Source organism: Hesperophylax consimilis, unplaced genomic scaffold (assembly GCF_061612785.1).
Source record: "Hesperophylax consimilis isolate HC1 unplaced genomic scaffold, BYU_Hcon_1.0 scaffold_33, whole genome shotgun sequence".
Lineage (NCBI taxonomy): Eukaryota > Metazoa > Arthropoda > Insecta > Trichoptera > Limnephilidae > Hesperophylax > Hesperophylax consimilis.
This window is the reverse complement of record NW_028301263.1, coordinates 2,699,543-2,722,180: the sequence shown is the minus strand read 5'-3', so window position 1 is coordinate 2,722,180 and position 22,638 is coordinate 2,699,543. Positions and strand designations below refer to the sequence as shown.

General features: G+C 32.6%; 1 protein-coding gene and 1 long non-coding RNA gene across 2 annotated transcripts in view; both read left to right on the top strand.

Annotated features, from left to right (window-relative positions):
* Window positions 1–22,638, top strand: part of LOC149409236 (uncharacterized) — a 62,207-nt gene that overhangs the window by 4,421 nt on the left and 35,148 nt on the right. The gene's annotated exons all lie outside the window — the stretch shown is intronic.
* Window positions 3,089–9,053, top strand: LOC149409237 (uncharacterized). Its single transcript, XM_089650069.1, has 2 exons — window positions 3,089–4,225; window positions 4,946–9,053. The coding sequence occupies exon 2, from the start codon at window positions 4,960–4,962 to the stop codon at window positions 7,618–7,620; it is 2,661 nt and encodes an 886-aa protein (XP_089506195.1). The 5' UTR covers window positions 3,089–4,225; window positions 4,946–4,959; the 3' UTR covers window positions 7,621–9,053.

Here is a 22,638-nt window from a genome sequence, read left to right as displayed (position 1 = left end):
TCTAAAGTTTCATCTACGCTAAGTGAGTTATTTAATTTTACTTTTTGGTTTCTTTGAGTTAGATAGCTTTGCAGCCAATACCTTACCTTACCAATAATACCGATATCATTTAATTTATTAATTAGTTTTGTATGGGAGATCTATCAAAAGCCTTACGTAAATCAATGAAAATGCCAAGGCATTTATTTTTTTTATCTAATGCACGGTATATAGTTGAAGTTAGTTCTGCAATGGCATCATGAGTGCCTAGTTTCTCTCTAAATCCAAATTGGCTAGGACTAATTATTTTATTATTTTCAATATAGTATAAAAGTTGCTTTTTTACGATCTTTTCGAAAATTTTTGCAATGTTTGAGACAACAGATATGGGTCAATAATTTGATATTTCTTCAGGGCTGCCAGATTTAAAAACGGGTGTTACAATAGATTTTTTATAAACGGAGGGGAATATTCCACTATTTAAACTAATATTTATAATACACAGCATCCCCAAAGATGACATAGGCCCTGAAGGAAATTATTTTCTTCAGGGCCTCCTGTGTGGAGTAAATATAAAAAAAAAAAAAAAATAATGTGTGTAATTGGAATGCTTAATAATTCATTATAATTTTTCAATATTTCTACTGTGACTCCATCAAACCCTGGTGCAGATGCACCTTTTAATTCACTAATAATATTTTTTATGTCATCTGTTGTTACCGGTTTGAAAACTGACAGATTACACAGGCCTGCAAATTGACACTTTTTGACAGTTTTTTTCACCATAATGGATGAATCGTATGTATTTTGGTGCGCTGAGTCCAAATATGCCCTCAGTTTTTCTCCAGCACGTAGGGATTTTCCGCAAAATGAAAATGAAAGTTATGCAAAACCCGCAGTACATATAGGAAAAAATGCATTTTAAAATGAAAAATAAATATATATTACTAGTGGTTTATTTACATTTTTAAATACAATTTGATAAAAATAATATGTATATACAATAAGGATTTATAATTCTTTATAATATCTACATCTTTTCCCCTCAAAACTCCGTTTTGAGCTTTTCCGTTTGTGTGGGATGTCTGAAAGTTCTCTATGGAGCATCCAACAGTAGTTTCCCATCATATTCACATCTCATCGTCCTTGGTACCTCCGTTCCATTTCTTTGATGTCTTGGTGGAACCTCTCGCCCTGCTCTTCACTTACGGCACCAAGGTTTTCTGGGAAATAATTCAAATGGGAGTTCAAAAAGTGAAATTTCAAGCTCATGGAGCACCCCAAGGTTTTAAAACATTTCAACATTTTATTTACAATTTCTTCATAATCCGGGTCCTTATTGTTCCCCAAAAACTTAGTCACAACTTCTTTAAATGATATCCACGCCTCTTTCTCAGCTTTTTTCATCACCTTTTCAAACTGATTGTCTTTCATTAGTTTCCGAATGTCCGGACCAACCAAAACACCCTCCTTTAACTTTGCCTCAGACAGTCCCGCGAATTTCTTTTCAAGGTACTTGAACGTTTCGCCATCTTTTGGCAATGCCTTGACAAACTGCTTCATCAGTCCAAGCTTGATGTGAAGTGGGGGTAAAAGCACTTTTTGGGATCAACCAAATACTCAAAGTCAACATTTTTTTCTCCAACCTTCAAAGTTCTCGTTGGCCACACTTTTTGGCTCCAGTGCTGTGCTTTTGCCCGGCTATCCCACTCACATAGGAAACAGGGGAATTTCCTATAGCCACCTTGTTGTCCAAGCACCATAGAGATGACTTTGAGATCACCACAGATAGGCCATCCAAACTCCTTATATTTCAATTTATCAAGTATAAAAGCCATGTTGTCATACTTTTCTTTTAGATGCACAGAGTGCCCCACGGGTACAGAAGCGTATTAATTGCCGTTGTGTAGCAAAACTGTTTTTAAACTTCTTTTTGATGAGTCAATAAAAAGCCTCCAATCATCTGACACATGTTGAATGTTAAACATTGAAATCAACTTGGGAACATCAGAACAATATACAAGTTCGCCATCTTGAGAAAAATTTGGCTCAAATTGTTTTTCTCTGCTTCTGTACCAAGAGAATGAAGTTCTAAATCTCAACAAGTTCTCAACAATACTGTTAAATATACTAATTTTTATCATATTTCATAGTTTCTGATATAAAACTATAAAGCCGAATAGGAAAAAAAACTTTTTTCGGCATATTCATAAATGTACGCCTTAAGGTAGGCAATCCCGCAGAAAAATGCATTTTGCGGAAAATGCTTACGTGCTGGAAAAAAACTGGGGGCATTTCTGAACTCAGCGCACTAAAATACATAAGAATCACCCATTATTTTAAAGAAAGCAATTTGGTCGCAGGCCTGTGTTATTTTGTTTGTGACAGTCCTTTTCGAAATTATCTATTTTATAATTTTCATCGATTCGTGTAGCTAAATTTTGTCCGACGTTAGCGAAATATTTATTGAAGGCATTAGCACATTTTGTCGGTTCCATTAGGGCATTAATAGAATTTTTTCCGATATTAATTTTTTTAATTTGAGTTTTTTTGTTTTTTCTACTATTTATTTCATTTATTGTTTTCCATATTTTTTATTTATTTATTTATTTAATATTTGTATGTTTTTTACAATAAATATACAATTATACATATTATACAGTGTTATCAAGGTAAATAATAATAGCTTTTCCTCACCATAAAGAGACAAGGCTCTTGTGTTTGGTGAGTGAATCCTAGCTCAATTATATGGAATCATTTAAGTAAATAATATGTTTGCAAAACCAAAGGGATAAGTAAGAAATAGGCAAGATTTATCAATAATACAGTTTCAAGATTTGAAGGAAATAATAATAGGAGTAAGATATGGACTTTTATGGTAGTTTTAGGTAATTTTTTAATTTTATTTTAAATTCCTGAACATCTTCAATATTTTTTAGATATAATGGAAGGATGTTAAAATATGTTATACCTAGATAGAGATAGGTATTTTGTGTGTGCTTTGTATTAAGTTTTGGGATTTTGATAGTTTTTTGATATCTTACTGATGAATTGAATTGTAAGTTATTTAACTGTATTTCTTTATAAATTTGTAGAATTGAATATTTTTTATATATATTGTCTATTGTAGGTACATTGAATATTGAAAAGAGAATCTCAGTAGAAAATTTGGATGGTTTTTTCAATATTACTTTAATTATCAATCTTTGAACTATTTTAAGTGGATTTAATATATTGTTATAAGTTCCTCCCCAGCCAATAATACCATATCGATGGGTTCCGGGCTAATTGTATTAAGCGACACTCTGGGCGATATAGACTTTTATATATATTTGGAATCAGCGAATTTTTCTGCGTCGTTTGAACTGTGTTTGGTGACAATCGGAGCACTTTTTTGTCGCTTAATACAACCACATTTTTGGGCCCATTTTGGACTGCAATGTATGAAGCGACACAAAATATTGACAAATTTATGAACTGTGTACTTAAGCTCACTACCAAATACTAGACAATCGCTTAAACTTTTTTTCCTGGAGCAACAATTTACAGGCAACGTACGTTAAAGCATTTAGCCTGACCTTATAAATATATAGAAATGTCTCTTCGTACAATTAGCCTCTTTGTTAAATTCTTATCCAGTGTCGCTTAATACAATTAGCTTTACCTTATAAATATACAAGAATGTCGTTTAATACATTTAGCCTCATTGTCAAATTCATACCTAGTGTCGGTCCATACATTTAGCTCTGTACATGAAATGTTAGATGTTGTCACTTCAACCATTTAGCTTGCAGTAGATAATGATTATGTCGGTCGCATGAACTATTTAGGATTTCAACAGTAAACATTTAAAGAGTATGGTTAAACATATGTTGTTATTCAATATTTGATTTGCAGTGTCGTTTCAGTTATAACAAAAGTAAAGTTCTAGTACTTCAAACAGTTTATCTTAAATGGAATAAGAATAGTATACACATTAATACAATCAACATTTCATATGGATTGACTATTATGACGTTGGTTAAAACAATGATTTTGGCGCCATCGCGATAAACCGCGCGAGTTTAAATGCCCCCGCCACCCGACGCGGGCGCTTCAGGCGTATCCCACCTCGCCGCGCATCTCCCCGCGCCGGTCGCCTCGCGGTCGAACGATTTAGTTGACGCAAATCGTGAGCCAGTTCGTACGTGTTTTAATGTTTTTTGGGAGCTGCGCAGAGCATTTGTCGTCAATTTTGGATTTTATGGTGAGTTTATTACGTTTTATTATTTAAACATACATTTGTTTCACATTTTTTTATTTATTTATTTATAATGTATTACAAAAAACATGGTAAGTAACACATTATTCCCAATGAGTTGAGATAAAACTCATTACGAATATATACATATTTTGAAGAAAAACATTGATTATTAAGTAACTAAGTAGGTAACTATATAACTGATATAGGCTAATACAATGAGGGCTACAAAAAACATCTTTTGGGATGTTTTTGTGGGTGACGATAAAATATTTTGGGATACTGTAATACTATTTGAGCATACGTATATCTTTTTTGGAAACAGCAGAACGGCGACGACGAGGCTGTAACCACAGGTATTAGGGTGCTCCCACACAGCAATTAACCATTAGCCTTTGTTTTTTTTGTGAGCCCTTGGTTCGTTGCCCAACATAGTATTTTTGTCATCTTGATTAGGTTAATAGTCGCCTTTTTTAAATAAAATGTATGCCAAATTTTAAATGTTTTGTGTGCCCTAAGGTTGTCGCCCAAATAGATATTTGGTCGCCCGTTCTGATAACTAGTTACTCAGTTTGTATTTTATAGTCACCCATTTTCAATTCTTATATTCGCCCTCAGTCCGTCGCCCACTTAGTATTTATACCCAAAATGGGAATTTATTGTTACCCGATTAAATACTACCCATTTTATTTGAATAAATTTAATATTATCTTAACTATTTTACAGTTTGACACCTTATAATGGAAACAGAACGGAAAAATTGTTCGGAACCTGAAACACCAGAAAAAGTAAAAATAATGAAAACGGTTGAGCGAAATCTGGATATTGATAGGACACAAAATAAAGAAGACACAAAAAATCTTTCTAAAACTGAAGTAGTGCGCTTTCAACAAGAAGAAAAATTACACAGTCAACCCAGTCGAGAAAAAGAAAGAGAAAAAGATGAATCTTTAGAAAATAGGGAACATCTCACACCTACGATAATGGAAATTATTCCTGATAAAGATATGGATAATAATATTATTAGAAAGTCTTTAGAAGAAGGAAATGCCCAAGATGAAGACTTACCAAGTTTTCCTGACAATGAAGAACCACAACCTAAAAAAAAGAAAAGCAAACAGGCTGTGATGAAGAAAAGTTATGAGGATTTTTTATCTGATCAGGAAGATTTCGTATGGTATTCCTCGCTGTGGATGGATATTGATAGGACACAAAATAAAGAAGACACAAAAAATCTTTCTAAAACTGAAGTAGTGCGCTTTCAACAAGAAGAAAAATTACACAATCAACTCAGTCAAGAAAAAGAAAGAGAAAAAAATGAATCTTTAGAAAATAGGGAACATCTCACACCTACGATAATGGAAATTATTCCTGATAAAGATATGGATAATAATATTATTAGAAAGTCTTTAGAAGAAGGAAATGCCCAAGATGAAGACTTACCAAGTTTTCCTGACAATGAAGAACCACAACCCAAAAAAAAGAAAAGTAAACAGGCTGCGATGAAGAAAAGTTATGTGGATTTTTTATCTGATCAGGAAGATTTCGTATGGGATTCCTCGTCGTGGAAAGAGACTGGTGACGAATCTTCTAGCGAAAGTGAACTTGATAATCCAACGAAAAGACAGAAGAAAAATAAGGAAAGATCACAAGAGACAACAGTTGGTGAAGATGGTATAAGAAAAAAGAGACAGAACAAAAAAAAACTTTATAACCAATTGAAAAAATCTGGCCAGCAATATACAAAAAAAGATGGATCAATCGTTCAAGAAAAGAGACTACATGAAAACCCTTGCATTGGAAAAAAATGTGGGAATAATTGTGGAGAGATTAGTGAAGAAAGAAGGAAAGGATTATTTGATCATTTTTGGGCCTTGTCCGCTGAAAGAAAAAAAGATTGGTTAGTAGGAATGTCATCAAAGGTAGAAATTAAAAGAAAAAGAACCAAAGAGAGTAATTCAAGAGACAATACTTTTAAATATTTTATTAACGATGGAGAGGGTCGACGCCCTGTATGTCAACAATTTTGGCTAAAAACTCTGGATATTACTCAGCGATACGTTTACTACACTCTCTCAAATGCATCTATGGGATCAGCAAAAACTGAATCAAGAGGAAGAGTTATTCCAAAAAATAAGACATCTGACACAGTCAAGGCCTCAGCTGTCAATTTTATAAAACAATTACCGGCACTTCCTTCACATTACTGTAGGAAGGATGGCACGAGATTATACCTGCCAGTAGAATTTAAAAACATAAAAAATCTCTACCGCATTTATAAAGAAAATCAAGCCAGCAAAGGGGTTGATTATGTAAGTGAGAGGATTTTCCGTGAAATTTTTACTGATGAGTTCAATATTGGATTCCATGTTCCGAAAAAAGACAAATGTCTTAAATGTTTACGTTTTGAAGGCAAAGATATAACTGAGAATGAAGAAATGAAGGAGCATTTGGAAGAGAAAGATGCCTCAAAGAAAAGGTTAGAATGTCATAGAGAACTTCCAAAAAAGAATAGTTCCATTATTTGTACCTCGTTTGACCTTCAAAAGGTATTGAATACCCCATATGGAAGCGGCATGACACTCTTTTATTCAAGAAAATACACAGTTTTTAACTTGTGTTTTTACGAAAGTGTAACCCGCAATGGTTTCTGCTATGTTTGGGGAGAAACGGAAGGCAAAAGAGGTGGTAATGAGATTTCCACTATTTTGCAAAAGTACATAGACAACGTTGATGAACGTGAAACCGTTAAAAATTTAATTTTGTACTCGGATTCATGCCCTGGGCAAAATAAAAACAAGATCGTATTGGCAGCCATCCACAACGCTTTGTTGATGTCGAAAAATTTAGAAACTATACAGATGAATTATCTGCTGCCGGGACACACAGAGATGACAGTAGACAGTATTCACGCTACAATAGAAAATTCTGTTCGACACACAACGGTATGGGCGCCTTCACAGTGGCTGACAATTTGTCAGCTAGCTAGAAAGGATCCAGGACCCTATCAGGTGGAAGGCCTTACACATGAAGACTTCAAGAATTATGAGGAATTGTCCGAAAAATATTTCAAGGGAAACCTTGTCGGTAAAATAAGCAAGATTCGTGTAGCAACATTCAAGAAGTCTACGCCAAACGTGATGGTCGTCAAATATAGCATGCAAGATGATGTAAAAGAAGAGTACATACAAATTTATGCAAAACTGAAACAACTCAATGCAAAATATAAATCAAAGCTTCCTATCACAAAAGCAAAATATAATGACCTGAAAAAGCTATGTGACACTGGTGCTATCCCAAGAATATTTCATTTAGAATATATCAACCTACCATCCAGCAATACTGGCAAAGATACACTGATCGATACTGATATTGAAGACGAAACAGACCTGCCAAATTAAGCCATTATGTCTGATGGGAAAATAACAAGTGTTTAAGTATAAAGAAGAAGAAAAATAAATTAGAAAGTAAGAAGGAAAAGATTGGTTGAATTTTAACTAAGATGTTATTTTTTATAATTTTGATTATTATAACAATTTTTTTGTTACTGTAGTGAACTACAATTATTGTCATAGGAGATAAAAATTATTTTTGTTATTGAAGAGAAACTAGGGATAGTATCTATAATAGATAAGAAAACTTCTAAACTTTTTTTTTAACGAGTGATGTTTTTGATTTGATTACTGAGAAAGTTAGAAAAAAATATAGAAGAAAATATGTAAAGAAATGAAAACCAAAGAAACGCTCGTAAATATTTTCATTTTTATTGTGATTATTTTAAAAAGAAATTATTTTCGTTTGGTTCTATAGAACCTTTTTTTGTAATTGAAGAGATTTTTCTTTTGTTTTTTAAAAAGTAGGTACAGTTCTTAAATACTTAAATGTTAAAGTTTAGAAATGAAGAAGAATGAGAATAATTATTTCAGGTAATAAGACTGTAGGCTACGTGATAAAAAGACTGTTTAACTTCTGATTCCTATACAATTGTGATAAAAACATTAGTTGTTACCTTGGTAAGCTAAGAAGTTACTGCTTTTCCTAGGTGATTGCCATTTTAAATAAAAAACTTATCTTTGAACAATTTATAATGTGTGTTTTATTTCTCATTTCATTATTATTAACAAGATAGGTACACCCTATGTATGTAGGTACCTTTTAATTTATCAATGTTTTAACCGCCAATTTCTACAAACTTCATTTTTCAAGTATGATTACAAACAATTTATTAAAAAAATATCAGTCGCATAAACTAATTAGCCATACATTAATAAGTTTAAGATATGGTATTTAAATCAGTTAGCTTAGGTTTGAAATATGACCAACTCTTCGATTAAAGCACTTAGCTTAGAGCCATTATTTGCATGCCTAGGCGGTTAAGTCATTTAGCTTGGAACAAGAAATAATAAACCTAGGCGGTTAAGTCATTTAGCTTGGAACAAGAAATAATAAACCTAGGCGGTTAAGTCATTTAGCTTGGAACAAGAAATAATAAACCTAGGCGGTTTAGTCATTTAGCCTAGAATAAGAAACAATAATCTTAGGCGGTTAAGTCATTTAGCCTGGAACAAAAAAAAGTAAAATATAGGTCATTTTGTATTAAGCGACATTTATCTTCGTTAAAAATAGGAATATTAGAAAAAAAATGAATCCGAATATGGGGAATATGTTATAAAAACAGTAATATCCTTCTTTTTAAAAAAATAATGCGATTTGCTAAAGTTATATTTTTTTTTCTAAAAATCGAAACTTTAAACTGCTCTTGTGTAAAGTTTAAAAAATGTCGGTTAATACAAATAGCCCGGAACCCGTCGATATTGTAATATAGATTGTACAATTGCATAGTACACTCTTTTTAGGTTTTCTAGTCTAAGAATATTTCTAAGTCTTATAAATATATAAATACATTTTCTAATTCTTTTGACAAGTTCACAAATTTGTTTTTTCCATTTAAAATGTTGATCTATATATATACCAAGATATTTAATTTCAGAAGTTAGACTAAGTATAGAACATTCTTGATTGCAATTAGTTCTGTTACATTTAAGTTGATGTATTATAATTTTTAATTCTGGTATTGATTTAAATTTGTTGATAGAGAATGGGATACATTTTGTTTTTTCAGTATTTAATGAGAGGAGGTTTTTATCGAACCAATTTTTCAGTATATTAATATCAGTATTTGCTAAGTTATTAACATTATTCCAATCAGTACCTTCAATTATTATGACAGTGTCATCAGCATAAGATATTATTTTTCCATTTAATCTTTGATTGAATATGTCATTTACATAAATGATAAACAGTAACGGTCCCAGGACTGTACCTTGAGGTATGCCGAAGTGACTTGTTTTTTGTTGACTAAGTACATCGTTGATTTTTACGACTTGAGGGCGTTTGAAAAGGTAGCTTTTTATCCATTCTATAGCTGTACCACTTAATCCAATGTTTCTTAATTTACTTATAAGTTTGTCGTGTGATATGCTATCAAAAGCTTTTTTAAGATCTATGAAAATGCCAATGCATTTTAATGATTTATCTAATGAATTATGAACAAGACTAGTTAATTTTGCAATTGCATCCTGAGTGCTTCTACCTTCCATAAAACCGAACTGATTTTCATTAATTAATTTATTACATTTTACAAATTGGTTTATCCTTTTTTTAACTATCTTTTCAAAAATTTTTGCTATGTTCGAGATTACTGATATGGGTCGGTAATTGCTAACTTCTTCTGGGTTACCAGATTTAAATATTGGAGTAATGGTAGTTTGTTTATAGATTGATGGAAACACTCCGCTTTGGAAACTTACATTTATTATGTGTTTTAACGGTTTAGAAATTTGATTTTTAATATTTTTTAAAATATTAACTGTTATTCCATCAAAACCCGGGGCAGAACCTCCTTGCATACCGTTTATAATTGATATTATTTTGTTCTCTGTGGTGACTTGGAATGTTGCTATATTATTGTCAGTATCAATACTACAGTCTGGAAATGTTATATTTGGGTCAGTATGAATGAGATTGGCAAGATTTTCCCCTACATTCGCAAAGAAGGTGTTAAATATGTTTGCAGCTTTTGAGGGATTTTCTTTACAACATGTTTTCATGTTGTCATGAAATATAGTAGCGATGTCGTTATTCTTGTTTTTTTTCTTGTCAATTATTTCATTTATAACTGTCCACACTCTTTTACTATCATTTTCAGCCTGATTCAACTTTTGTTTGTAATACTTTTGTTTTGTGTTTTTTATAATATATGAAAGTTTGTTTTTATATGCTTTAAAATGATTTAGTAAATTTTTATTATTTGGTTGTTGAGTAGTTAATTTGTAAAGAGCTTGCTTATGTCGTACAGATACTACTAAACCATGAGTAATCCATGGTTTTATAGGTTTCAAGTTCGACACTTTGAATTTGGTTATTATATTATTATTTGTCGAGTCATTTATGCATTTAGATATTTTTTCTTCAAACATTTTACAACATATATTGACATCATTACATTGTAATAATTTATTCCAATTTTCTGATTCTAATTGGTGTTTTAATGTATCCATATTAAGAACTTTTTTTGAGTAATTATTTTGTTTAAATAATGGCAAAGTTGGATTGCTTAATTTATAGTTAAAAATACATGAATAATGATCAGTGATAGATGTATGAATGACGGCTGATTTTATATTTTTGATATCAGGAATATTTGTAAAAATGTGATCTAAGCATGAGGGGCGTTGACCTTTAATATTTCTAGTATAAGAATTTATGCACGATAAATAATTGAGTTCTGCTAACATATTTAGATATGTATCTTTATCTTTACTAGAATAGTCGTTTGCAATGTTTAAATTCATATCTCCAACAATAATGGTATTTTTATTTCTAAAATTTAACAAAATATTTTTTAATTCATCTATAAATTGAGGTACTATCGATGTATGCGTGCGATAGATAGCAATAATGTTGTAATATTTATTTACGTCTTTAAATTCTATATTTAATATGTTAACATTACTAACATTAATTATTTCTTTAATATTGAGAACATTATACTGGTTAGAAATAAATAATCCGATACCTGAGTTTTTGTTTATTTTGTTTATTGTCGCATGGTATGTGTAGCCTGGAATAGTGTAATTGATTTCGCCTGCAGAGTGTGTCTCTGTTAAGACAATCAGGCCCGGGAAAAAATTTAATTCTTTTAATGTTATAACTAATTCATCCATGTTTCGTTCTAAACTTCTAATATTTATATGAAATAGGGTAAATCCTTTTTCAGTGCAAATTAAGTTAAAATCTTTCATAGATTGACATAAATTTTCTTCAATATACATTTTTTTATCTAATGCGTTACATAAAAAATCATTCATTTTTAAAGTTTTAGATTAGAGTTTAAAGAAATGAAATTTACCGTATTATTCATAGTCGATGCGCTCTCTAGCTAGTTGAAGCATTTTTTGCCGATAGAGACATTTCATGCTATCAAATCTGTGTTCTGTAGAATAATTCATATTAAATCTTTTGTTTTGAACACAGCAATTGTTGCATGTTGGAGGTTGTTCTTTATTTTCACATTTAGACAGAATGTGCTCCTTTGTGCAGTGAGGGCAAATGGGGGGCTGCGTCCTGGCGAGACATCTTTGCGCTGTGTGGCCGAACTTAAGGCAGTGGTAGCATTGAGTAAGCGGGTTACAGTCTTCTATGTATACTCTTTGGAATTTGATGTTTATTTTGTTTTTTTCTAGTAGAGTTTTTCTTAATTTACCGGTTGTTTCGATAATGTAGTTAGTGGTGTCGTTTTCTTTTCCTTCATTGTATTTGTTTTTTAATTCCTTGATAAGCTTGATGTTGTTTTTGTCTTCCAGGGTTAATCCTTCATTTTGTTGTACAATCCCATCTATTATTTCCTCTTCAGTCAATTGGCATTGCAGTCTTTTCAACATTAAACACGGTTTCTTTTTTTTAATTTCTTCGGCCAATATTTCTTTTCCAATTACCTTATTAATTTCTTCGGTTAACTTTTCTGCATCTTCTTTTTTTTGACATGAAATCAGTAATTTTTGTTCTCCGATTTTTTTTTACTCCATTTACTCCAACTTTTATTTTAGTTAAATTAATGTTTTTTTGAATTTTTATTTTTATATCTTCGGCCTTCAAGGTGTTTTTAGATGTAATTATGATGGCGTGCTTCTGTTCTGGGATGTGTGCACTTGTATTCACGAAGTTTTTATTGTCACCTAATACATTTGCATATGTCCTTTTGTTATTATTATGAATTTCTTCTAGTTTCTGTGCGTAGTGATGATTGTTTTTAATATTAGTTTCTTGTAATTCTATAATCTTTTTTTGTAGGTTTATTAGTTCATGTTGAATTTTTTCTTCCAGTGATATAATGTTCTGTTCCAGTGTTAATTTTATTTTTGAGTCCTTCACTGAAGTGATCTTGTTTATTAAATCTTTAATGTTTTTAATAATTTCTTGAGTTTCCATATTGGATGGAATGGAGCGCCCAGGTGGGCGAGTTATTAATGTAAACTATATTATTTGATTTACTTGTTACAAAATTACGCGACTGTACTCCTTCGATGCGGAGCTCCGATATATGTTTTACATTTTGTTTAGCCACATCAATTTCATTTTTGTAAAAGTTCTCTTTAGTTGTTTTTAGTAAACAGGTTAATTTGTTCCTAAATTTTTTATAATCTGTGTATATTTTTTTATCTAAGGGAAATTTCTTTGTCAAGCGATATAACTCTTCTTTTTTTCTAATAGACACGATTAAGCCATGTGAAATCCATGGTTTTATTTTTTTGAATTTTGATTTAATTTTTATGGTTTTAATATCTGTTGATGCTGTAATATAATTGCATAGTATATTATCAAAAATATTTGCGCATGTTTCAGCACATGTTGATTCTAATACGGAACGCCATGTTTCTGTTTTTATTTTTAGGTTTAATGAATTTTTTGTAAAAGTATTGCATTTTGAATCAATATGATTATTAATATTAAGTTTTTGTATATAGATGCAAGTGTGATGATCAGTAATATTATCGTGTGTAATTTGTCGGTATCTTTAGTGTTACTCCATATGTGATCGATACAAGATGGACGTTGACCCGTAATTTCTCTAGTATATTTATTTATACACAATATGAAATTCATTTCCGTCATATAATTGATAAATTCAGTTTTTATTCTGTTACTATTTTCGTTTGAAACATCTATGTTGAAATCGCCGATTATTGTTATGTTCTGTTTATTTTTTTTGATAAGATAATGCTTCTCAATTCATCCATAAATGTGTTTGATCCGTGTGTTCGGTAAATTGCAATAATATTAAAACACATTTTATTTACATTTAAATTAATATCTAAGCAATTAACTCTGTGATGTTTTGGACACTCACATAAAATAAACGAAACGAACGTGCTCAAAAAAAATTTTTGTTTAGACAACGACGGGAGATTTATTGACAGACAGGCCTGGAGTAAACACATTCACACGGGACAGGGCGCAGGGACGGGCAGTCAGGTTTGGAACTTGAGTGCGTTGACAGCTCCATGAAATCGATACAAATGAGAAGTGTTGTGTGAAATTGCAGTGAATTAGTGGATTCAGATGGTGTTAATAGTATTGTGGAATTTTGAACTAAAGTGAAATATTATTGAACCGGTTTTTGTGTGAAGTGAAAGTGGTTGGACTCAGTGAGAAAACAATTAATAATAATGACAATAAGGAACAATCGGATAATTTGTAGAGCGCCGTTTTGTAAAAACCCACCTCAGGGGCGCCAGGTGTTGTGCAATCGCGATTGTGTTATAAAGTTGTGTTGATTTAAACGTGAATTCGTATACAGTTCGAACTAGATTGCTTGTCTTGAAAACATGAAAATAATAAAAATAATGATTGCGTTTTTAAGACAGAGTGAACGTATTTAAAGGCAGGAAGTGTTTAATCGGGCTAAGTTATTGATTTGGCGAGATGGCATTCTATCCACGGAGACCGACAACCAGAGAATCAAATAGATTATTAACTGTGGGTTCGAATCCTAACAGATTAGGGAGGTACAATTTATTTACAGGAATATTTAATTACCCTTTTATAAGCGTAGGGAGGAGGTCGAAAATTAAAGTGATTTAGCTATATAGTGTAACCAGGTAAGCTTCGCGCTGAGGATGAGAGGTGACTAACTGGGTGAGTTTTATATTATTTATTAAATTTCAGAGGACCTTTTTAAAAGACGGATACAACCGAGGTACAGGAACTAAGTTTACGACACCTGCCGCCCAAATAATGTTATCATTAACAGGGATGTGCTAGGCGAACCGTCAATCAGCTGTGAGCGAGAGATGAGTCAACGACCTTTTCATATATAGGACAAGGCGCGGTGTACAGTCAGTCAAAGGGGAAGTTTTGCTAGCGTATGCCGTCCCGAATTGAAAGCGATCGGATGCAACCAGACGGAACAAAATGAAAACTTTTCTTCTGTTATTTGACTTTCTAATTTAATACTTTTCATCTATTATTTGACTTTCTAAGTTACGAATTGGGATGCACAAAAACAAATCTAAAGTCGAAAGAGGGAGATGGTAATCTCCGAAATAAAACTACCAACCGAACAACTTTTCTCAACAGGTACCTTTCGAGAGGTAGGCAGCCTCTTTAAATTAAATGCAAAAATCAAACCAATTATCCGTTTATACCTTACCTGAGAGGATAGGTATTCAGTAGGAGTTACCCATACCTAATACACGAGGATGCTAGTAACCTCATAAAATAAATACTGGAACCAAATATTAAAATACAGACAGTCCTCATCCCAAATTTGGCATATCGAGTAGACCTTACATATATCTCACATGATAATTGGCTGAATGGGTAGGCACACAACCTATCGTTAATAAGCAGGCAAAATGTCGACAAGATCGTCGTGTGTTATCTATGTATTGACCTAGAAAGGGATGTAAATCCCCGACGACGTGGGAGTTACAACGTTTTCTAGAGGTGGCACGTAACTTAGGACCTTACGTGTCACATTTTCGCGACTAGATTCGTGATAAAGGGATGTTATGGTTTTCCCCTTCTACACTCAGTAAAGTAGAGTATCCTGGAGGTGTTTGAGATTGGGGCAATTCTGAAATTGGTGAGGAGACCTGGTTTTCTTTATTCTGGCGTGAAGGTTGCCGATTTGGAACAAGGGGAGACCCGGCCGGTTGTGATATCCAGACACGCAGATATCGATTGCCTTGTTCGAATTATCATCCATCAGTTTTGTTTGGTAAGCGGAGGAGCCAATCTTAACTTGAAAAAAATTCAATTCCTTTCCTCTCCTTCCCCTCCCAAAATATATACATGGATGGCGCCGACAACTAACACCATAAATTTATCGTATGTATATCACATATATAAAATCTAACACTTTATTATACTCACATAACCCTATGACAGGTAGAATCACGTAGCTAGTTGGGGGAGCAGGCGACTTAGAAGATAGGGTTTATAAAATGATTTTAAAACACAGCGGTAATGGATTCAACTCACTCTATCTCAAAAGAACCGAGGGGTACCACACATACATACATAACTAGGATTCTAAACCGAGAAACAAAAAACCAACACAACGTTCGGTGAAGCCTTTTTATACTTACCCGTCACGTGAAATGAGTACGTTCAAGGTCGTACGTCACGTAGACAATCTAGGATGTACACACTTGAAGGGGTGTGTAATAAATAGAGGAGCAAAGGCTTGAAAGACGGAAGGGAGGAATTTTTCCATCCCTGCGAACACATATGCAAAGCCTTATGGAAAAGCTACCTATGGGACTTTACAGAAAAATTATCGTAGAGAGAGGAGAAGGAAAAGTTTGAAGTAGAAAGGGCAGATCATTGCAACTCGCTGCATAGGTACTTCTTCCACTGCGATGTTTGAATGGCAAGATTTAACAAATACAACAATACCACTATTTCTATTAATAGCACAAGATGTTGCGAAGTAGGTATATTCTGGTATGCAAAATTTATTGTATACGTTGGTGAATGCTTCCGTTAAAACTATAACGTCCGGTTTATGATTTAGTAAATTAATTGAGAGTAAAAATTCATTGAAATTTTGTTTCATTGATCTGATATTTAAATGGAGTACAGAGAATGAATTTGTTATTTTATCCACGATTTTATTACAATCTTTTAAAGTATGACAAATATATTCCGAAATATTAAGCGTTTTATCTAATTACTCAGTGAAGAAATTATTCATTTTTAAAGAAATAAGGAAATAATATTGTTATAACTAATTGTCAAAAATGAATTTGATTTTGATGACAAACTATAAATTAGCAGCATATGTTCACGGATAATATCAAGGTTGACTTGAAATAGATTTGGTGACAATATTGAACAACTTAGCATTATATTACTAGTGATGATATTATAAAGATGATACATACTATGTAGTATATTAATTTTGTGTATAAATAATATTTTACAAACATTAACACTTTGAGAGTAGGCTAATATTTTAATGCTTTGTTTTTGTCTTAAAATTTTACAGAAATAGTTAATTAAATATTTTTTGGATATTACTGATAAATCGTTATCTCTTCGATGGTAGATTAATAACATTGAAATGTTTCTCAATTGTTTTAAAGTTTTAGTATTAATAGCTAAATTGTGCGAAAAGTCAGAAAAGTGTGAAAAGTCAGAAAACAAGCGTATTTGAAACAAAAATATAAATTTTGGTATTGAGTTTTTAATCTCGTTAAGAATTTTAAAGTTAGTTATTAAGAATGTTAAAGTAGGTACATACCTATTCATAATTTATACGCCCTTGGGCAATAGTCATCATTTTTTTTAAATACATACAATTTTTGCTATTTGCTTTATGATTTGTATCGTTTGTTGACTTGAAAGTGTTGTTTTGGAAATCACAATTTTTGCATTTTTCTTCTTTGTTTTTATTGGGACAGTCTTTCCAAGGATGGTCCATGGCGCAGTGCAGGCAAGAAGCATTCTTGTCCTTATTAAAGCAGTTGACAGCTGAATGTCCAAATCTCAGGCAATGGAAGCATTGCATTATTGGATTAGCATCCTCCACCCGCACTCTGTGGTATCCAATATTAATTTTCTCTTTAGAAATGAGATATTTCCTAAGTTTTCCACTTGTTTCGACTATATAGTTTGTAAGATTGTTTTGTCCTTTTGGTTTAAGCATTTTTACTAATTTTACTGAGTTTTTCGGATTTTCATCCATGATGATTTTAATTCCATCATTTTGGGTTTTTAATGATTCTATTATTTCTTCTTCTGATAGGTCGATAGGTAGGTTTCTGATGAATAGTTTAGGATTTTTTTTTTCTAATTCTTTCGCGATCAAATTATTTTTGAAGACTATATTTATTTCTTCTGTTAGTTTTTTTGCGTGATCCTTTTTGGGGCAAGAGATGATTAGTTTCTTATTTGATGCTTTTTGTACTCCATTTACTGCAATCCCCAAATGCGATGTTTTAATTTTTTTAACTATCATGTCTCGAATATCATCAGAAGTTGTATTAGTATTTTCACTTGCAATTATTAATGAGTATTTGGCCTCTGGTATAGGTATTGAGAGGGTTGACTTGTTGTACGTTGTATTAATTGATTCCTTTTTTTCCTTTAAATAATTTTCAATTTTTTCTGAATGTTTTTCTTCATTTAATATAAGTTTATTTTGTAGCTCAATTATTTTTTCTTGTAGTTGAAGTTTTTCCTTGCACCATATTTCCTCTAGCTGGTGTATATCTTGTTCTATGTTACTCCTTTGTTTCGCTTCTTTGACAGATGAGCATTTTCCAATTTCAATTTTAATTGAGTCAATTAATGATTGGACACTTCGGTCCATAATGAGTTATTTTTTTGCGGGCTGTCTGGTGACTAAACGCAGCCAGCCTGCTTTATTTTTGCAACAACAATATGTTAAACTGGGTATCACTGTGGTTTGTGGTTACTGAGTTTATCGAAATTTCTGTCCGTGCGAGCTGCACGGCAGCAGAAACTAGACTGATTGTTGTTATAACTACGCATGCACAAGAATATTGATAACAAATGATAGCATGGGTTGCATTGGTACATAACATCTTCCCCCTTAGAAGAATTGTCGACCTCGACAATCTTTCCTTACTTCACTGTCGATGTAAGTCGCGTATGTCGACCACTGACTGAAGCGTCGTTGTCGTCTTCTAGTGTTACAACAAGTGTAGGTACCTCTGGAGTGTCTAAATTATTCGGTTGGTTTTTTGATTTATAATATTTGTATAGTCTATAAAAAATAAACATGACAATGCTCATTAAAAGGTATGAGAAATATGAATTCTGAGAGATTTTATGAAGCGTTTCTTTTGATTCTGTTTCAATATTAAGATACATTTCATCTAGATTGCGACTTGCAGTATTTAATTCTTCATTATTAAGACTCTGAATTATGGAGGACATATCTGGAATTTCTAGAGCAATAGTTTTATTTCCAGTTTCTGAGTAACAATTATCTTCTAGTATATTAAATTGAGGGATAATTGATTTAGATGAAAGCATGTCATTTAAATTAATGTTGTTAAAATTTGTGTAAATTATAGAGGAACTAGTATATATTTTACAATTCGACATTAAGGATAATATTCCAATATTTGCTAGAAATAAATCGGATGGATCAGAATGATTACATTTGATGGTTATTCTAGTTGGTTTAGGAAGTACAACAATCCACTGATTTTTGTTTACAAATTTATGCCATACTTCGTCAATTGAATTTGTGATTCTAATATTGCAATTATTTGGCATGACAGTCATATTATTTAATAGAAGTTTGTAATGATCTGCCCTTTCTACTTCAAACTTTTCCTTCTCTTCTTTCTACGATAAATTTTCTGTAAGTCCCATAGGAAACTTTTCCATAAGGCTTTGGTTATGTATATCCGAGGTAGGAATATCCTCCCTATGGTCTTTATAAGCCTTTGCTCCTCTATTTATTACACACCCCTTCAAGTGTGTACATCCTAGATTGTCTACGTGACGTACGACCTTGAACGTACTCATTTCACGTGACGGGTAAGTATAAAAAGGCTTCACCGAACGTTGTGTTGGTTTTTTGTTTCTCGGTTTAGAATCCTAGTTATGTATGTATGTGTGGTATCCCTCGGTTCTTTTGAGATAGAGTGAGTTGAATCCATTACCGCTGTGTTTTAAACCCATTTCATAAACCTTATCTTCTAAGTCGCCTGCTCCCCCAACTAGCTACGCGATTCTATCTATCGTAGGGTTATGTGAGTATAATAAAGTGTTAGATTTTATATATGTGATATACATACGATAAATTTATGGTGTTAGTTGTCGGCGCCATCCATGTATATATTTTGGGAGGGGAAGGAGAGGAAAGGAAATGAATTTTTTTCAAGTTAAGATTGGCTCCTCCGCTTACCAAACAAAACTGATGGATGATAATTCGAACAAGGCAATCGATATCTGCGTGTCTGGATATCACAACCGGCCGGGTCTCCCCTTGTTCCAAATCGGCAACCTTCACGCCAGAATAAAGAAAACCAGGTCTCCTCACCAATTTCAGAATTGCCCCAATCTCAAACACCTCCAGGATAAACTACTTTACTGAGTGTAGAAGGGGAAAACCATAACATCCCTTTATCACGAATCTAGTCGCGAAAATGTGACACGTAAGGTCCTAAGTTACGTGCCACCTCTAGAAAACGTTGTAACTCCCACGTCGTCGGGGATTTACATCCCTTTCTAGGTCAATACATAGGTAACACACGACGATCTTGTCGACATTTTGCCTGCTTATTAACGATAGGTTGTGTGCCTACCCATTCAGCCAATTATCATGTGAGATATATGTAAGGTCTACTCGATATGCCAAATTTAGGATGAGGACTGTCTGTATTTTAATATTCGGTTCTAGTAATTATTTTATGAGGTTACTAGCATCCTCGTGTATTAGGTATGGGTAACTCCTACTGAATACCTATCCTCTCAGGTAAGGTATAAACGGATAATTGGTTTGATTTTTTGCATTTAATTTAAAGAGGCTGCCTACCTCTCGAAAGGTACCTGTTGAGAAAAGTTGTTCGGTTGGTAGTTTTATTTCGGAGATTACCATCTCCCTCTTCCGACTTTAGATTTGTTTTTGTGCATCCCAATTCGTAACTTAGAAAGTCAAACAATAGATGAAAAGTATTAAATTAGAAAAGTCAAAAAACAGAAGAAAAGTTTTCATTTTGTTCCGTCTGGTTGCATCCGATCGCTTTCAATTCGGGACGGCATACGCTAGCAAAACTTCCCCTTTGACTGACTGTACCTGCGTCTTGTCCTATATATGAAAAGGTCGTTGACTCGTCTCTCGCTCACAGCTGATTGACGGTTCGCCTAACACATCCCTGTTAATGATAACATTATTTGGGCGGCAGGTGTCGTAAACTTAGTTCCTGTACCTCGGTTGTATCCGTCTTTTAAAAGGGTCCTCTGAAATTTAATAAATAATATAAAAACTCACCCAGTTAGCCACCTCTCATTCTCAGCGTGAAGCTTACCTGGTTACACTATATAGCTAAATCACTTTAATTTTCGACCTCCTCCCTACGCTTATAAAAGGGTAATTAAATATTCCTGTAAATAAAATTGTACCTCCCTAATCTGTTAGGATTCGAACCCACAGTTAATAATTTATTTGATTCTCTGGTTTTTCGGTCTCCGTGGATAGAATGCCATCTCGCCAAATCAATAACCTAGCCCGATTAAAACTTGCTGCCTTTATATACGGTCACTCTGTTTTAAAAACGCAATCATTATTATTATTATTTTCATGTTTTTAAGACAAGTAATTTAGTTTGAACTACACATTTAAATCAACACAACTTTATAACACAATCGCGATTGCACAACACCGGGCGCCCCTGAGGTGGGTTTTTACAAAACGGCGCTCTACAAATTATCCAATTATTATTATTGTCATTATTATTAATTGTTTTCTCACTGAGTCGAACCACTTTCACTTCACACAAGCACCGGATCAATAATCTTTCACTTTAGTTCAAAATTCCACAATACTATTAACACCATCTGGATCCACTAATTCACTGCAATTTCACACAACACTTCTCATTTGTATAGATTTCATGGAGCTGTCAACGCACTCAAGTTCCAAACCTGACTGCCCGTCCCTGCGCCCTGTCCCGTGTGAATGTGTTTACTCCAGGCCTGTCTGTCCATAAATCTCCCGTCGTTGTCTAAACAAAAAATTTTTTTTGAGCACGTTCGTTTCGTTTATTTTATGTGAGTGTCCAAAACATCACAAGTTGGGTTTCACATATTGGTCTTAATTGTATGGAATATAATGGATTGATAAGTTCACAAATTGAATTATTTTCATTGATATTTTTACAAGATTCTAAATTATTAATTATTGAATAATATTTCTTGGTTTCAGCTATAGCAAGATAATCTATAGATGGTAAAATAAATACATAATAATTATCTGGTCGTTTGGCTGGCAAAGATATAAGTTTATACATTTCGTAATTAATATGATTGGTTAAGGGAATTGACATTACAAAGATAATTCTTGTATTATGTAAGATAAAAACATTTCAACTTAATTAGTGGTAACAATCGATTTACATATCTTGTTTCAGAAGGTACAGGGTAACATGTTGAGCTTGGTAGGTAAGGAATAGATTTGGTTAGCTCAATAGATAATTGGTTAGGACTTATAATAAATGGATGTAATATATTGCCTTTGACAAATAATATTGCGTCGATGAGTGTCATGTATTTATTTTGTAATTCTGTGATAATGAGTGTAAGTGAAGCTAAATGATATTCAATGTCTTGTTTGATTTCGACATCAAACATGTGTTTGTTAATTTCAGTGGCATAAGCTTGAAATTTGAGAAAATTTATATTAACTGATTTTCATTATTTTCTATATTCGCTACTGAATTCATTTAGAGATGTAGATGCTATAGGCATAGACTTTAGTAAGGTGATTAATCTGGAACAAGAGCTCTCTTTAATCGATTTGCATGTACCTTTACTTTTTTATTTTTTATTAAAATAGTATAGTTTACTGGTGAATTTATTTGACAGATTTTATAAGGACCTTTGTAGTTAGGTGTTAGTTTTTTGGAATGGTGAATTAGGGATGATTCGTTTCGTAAATATACCTTATCATTTAGGTTGTACGTTATATTGATTGTTAACACTTTTCTTATCGTAAAATTCTTTTGATTTATTTTTTTGTTTAATTATGTTACTTCTTGCGAATTCAAACGATTTATTTAATTTTAATTGGAGATTATCTGCATAATGTTCGTAAGTATATTTAAATTCTGGATCTCTGATAATAGCAGTTGGTAATTCTGGTTTATTTCCAAAAA

Excerpts from the sequence above, each read along its gene's own strand:
- LOC149409237 (XM_089650069.1), top strand. The coding sequence starts at position 4,960 with ATGGAAACAGAACGGAAAAATTGTTCGGAACCTGAAACACCAGAAAAA.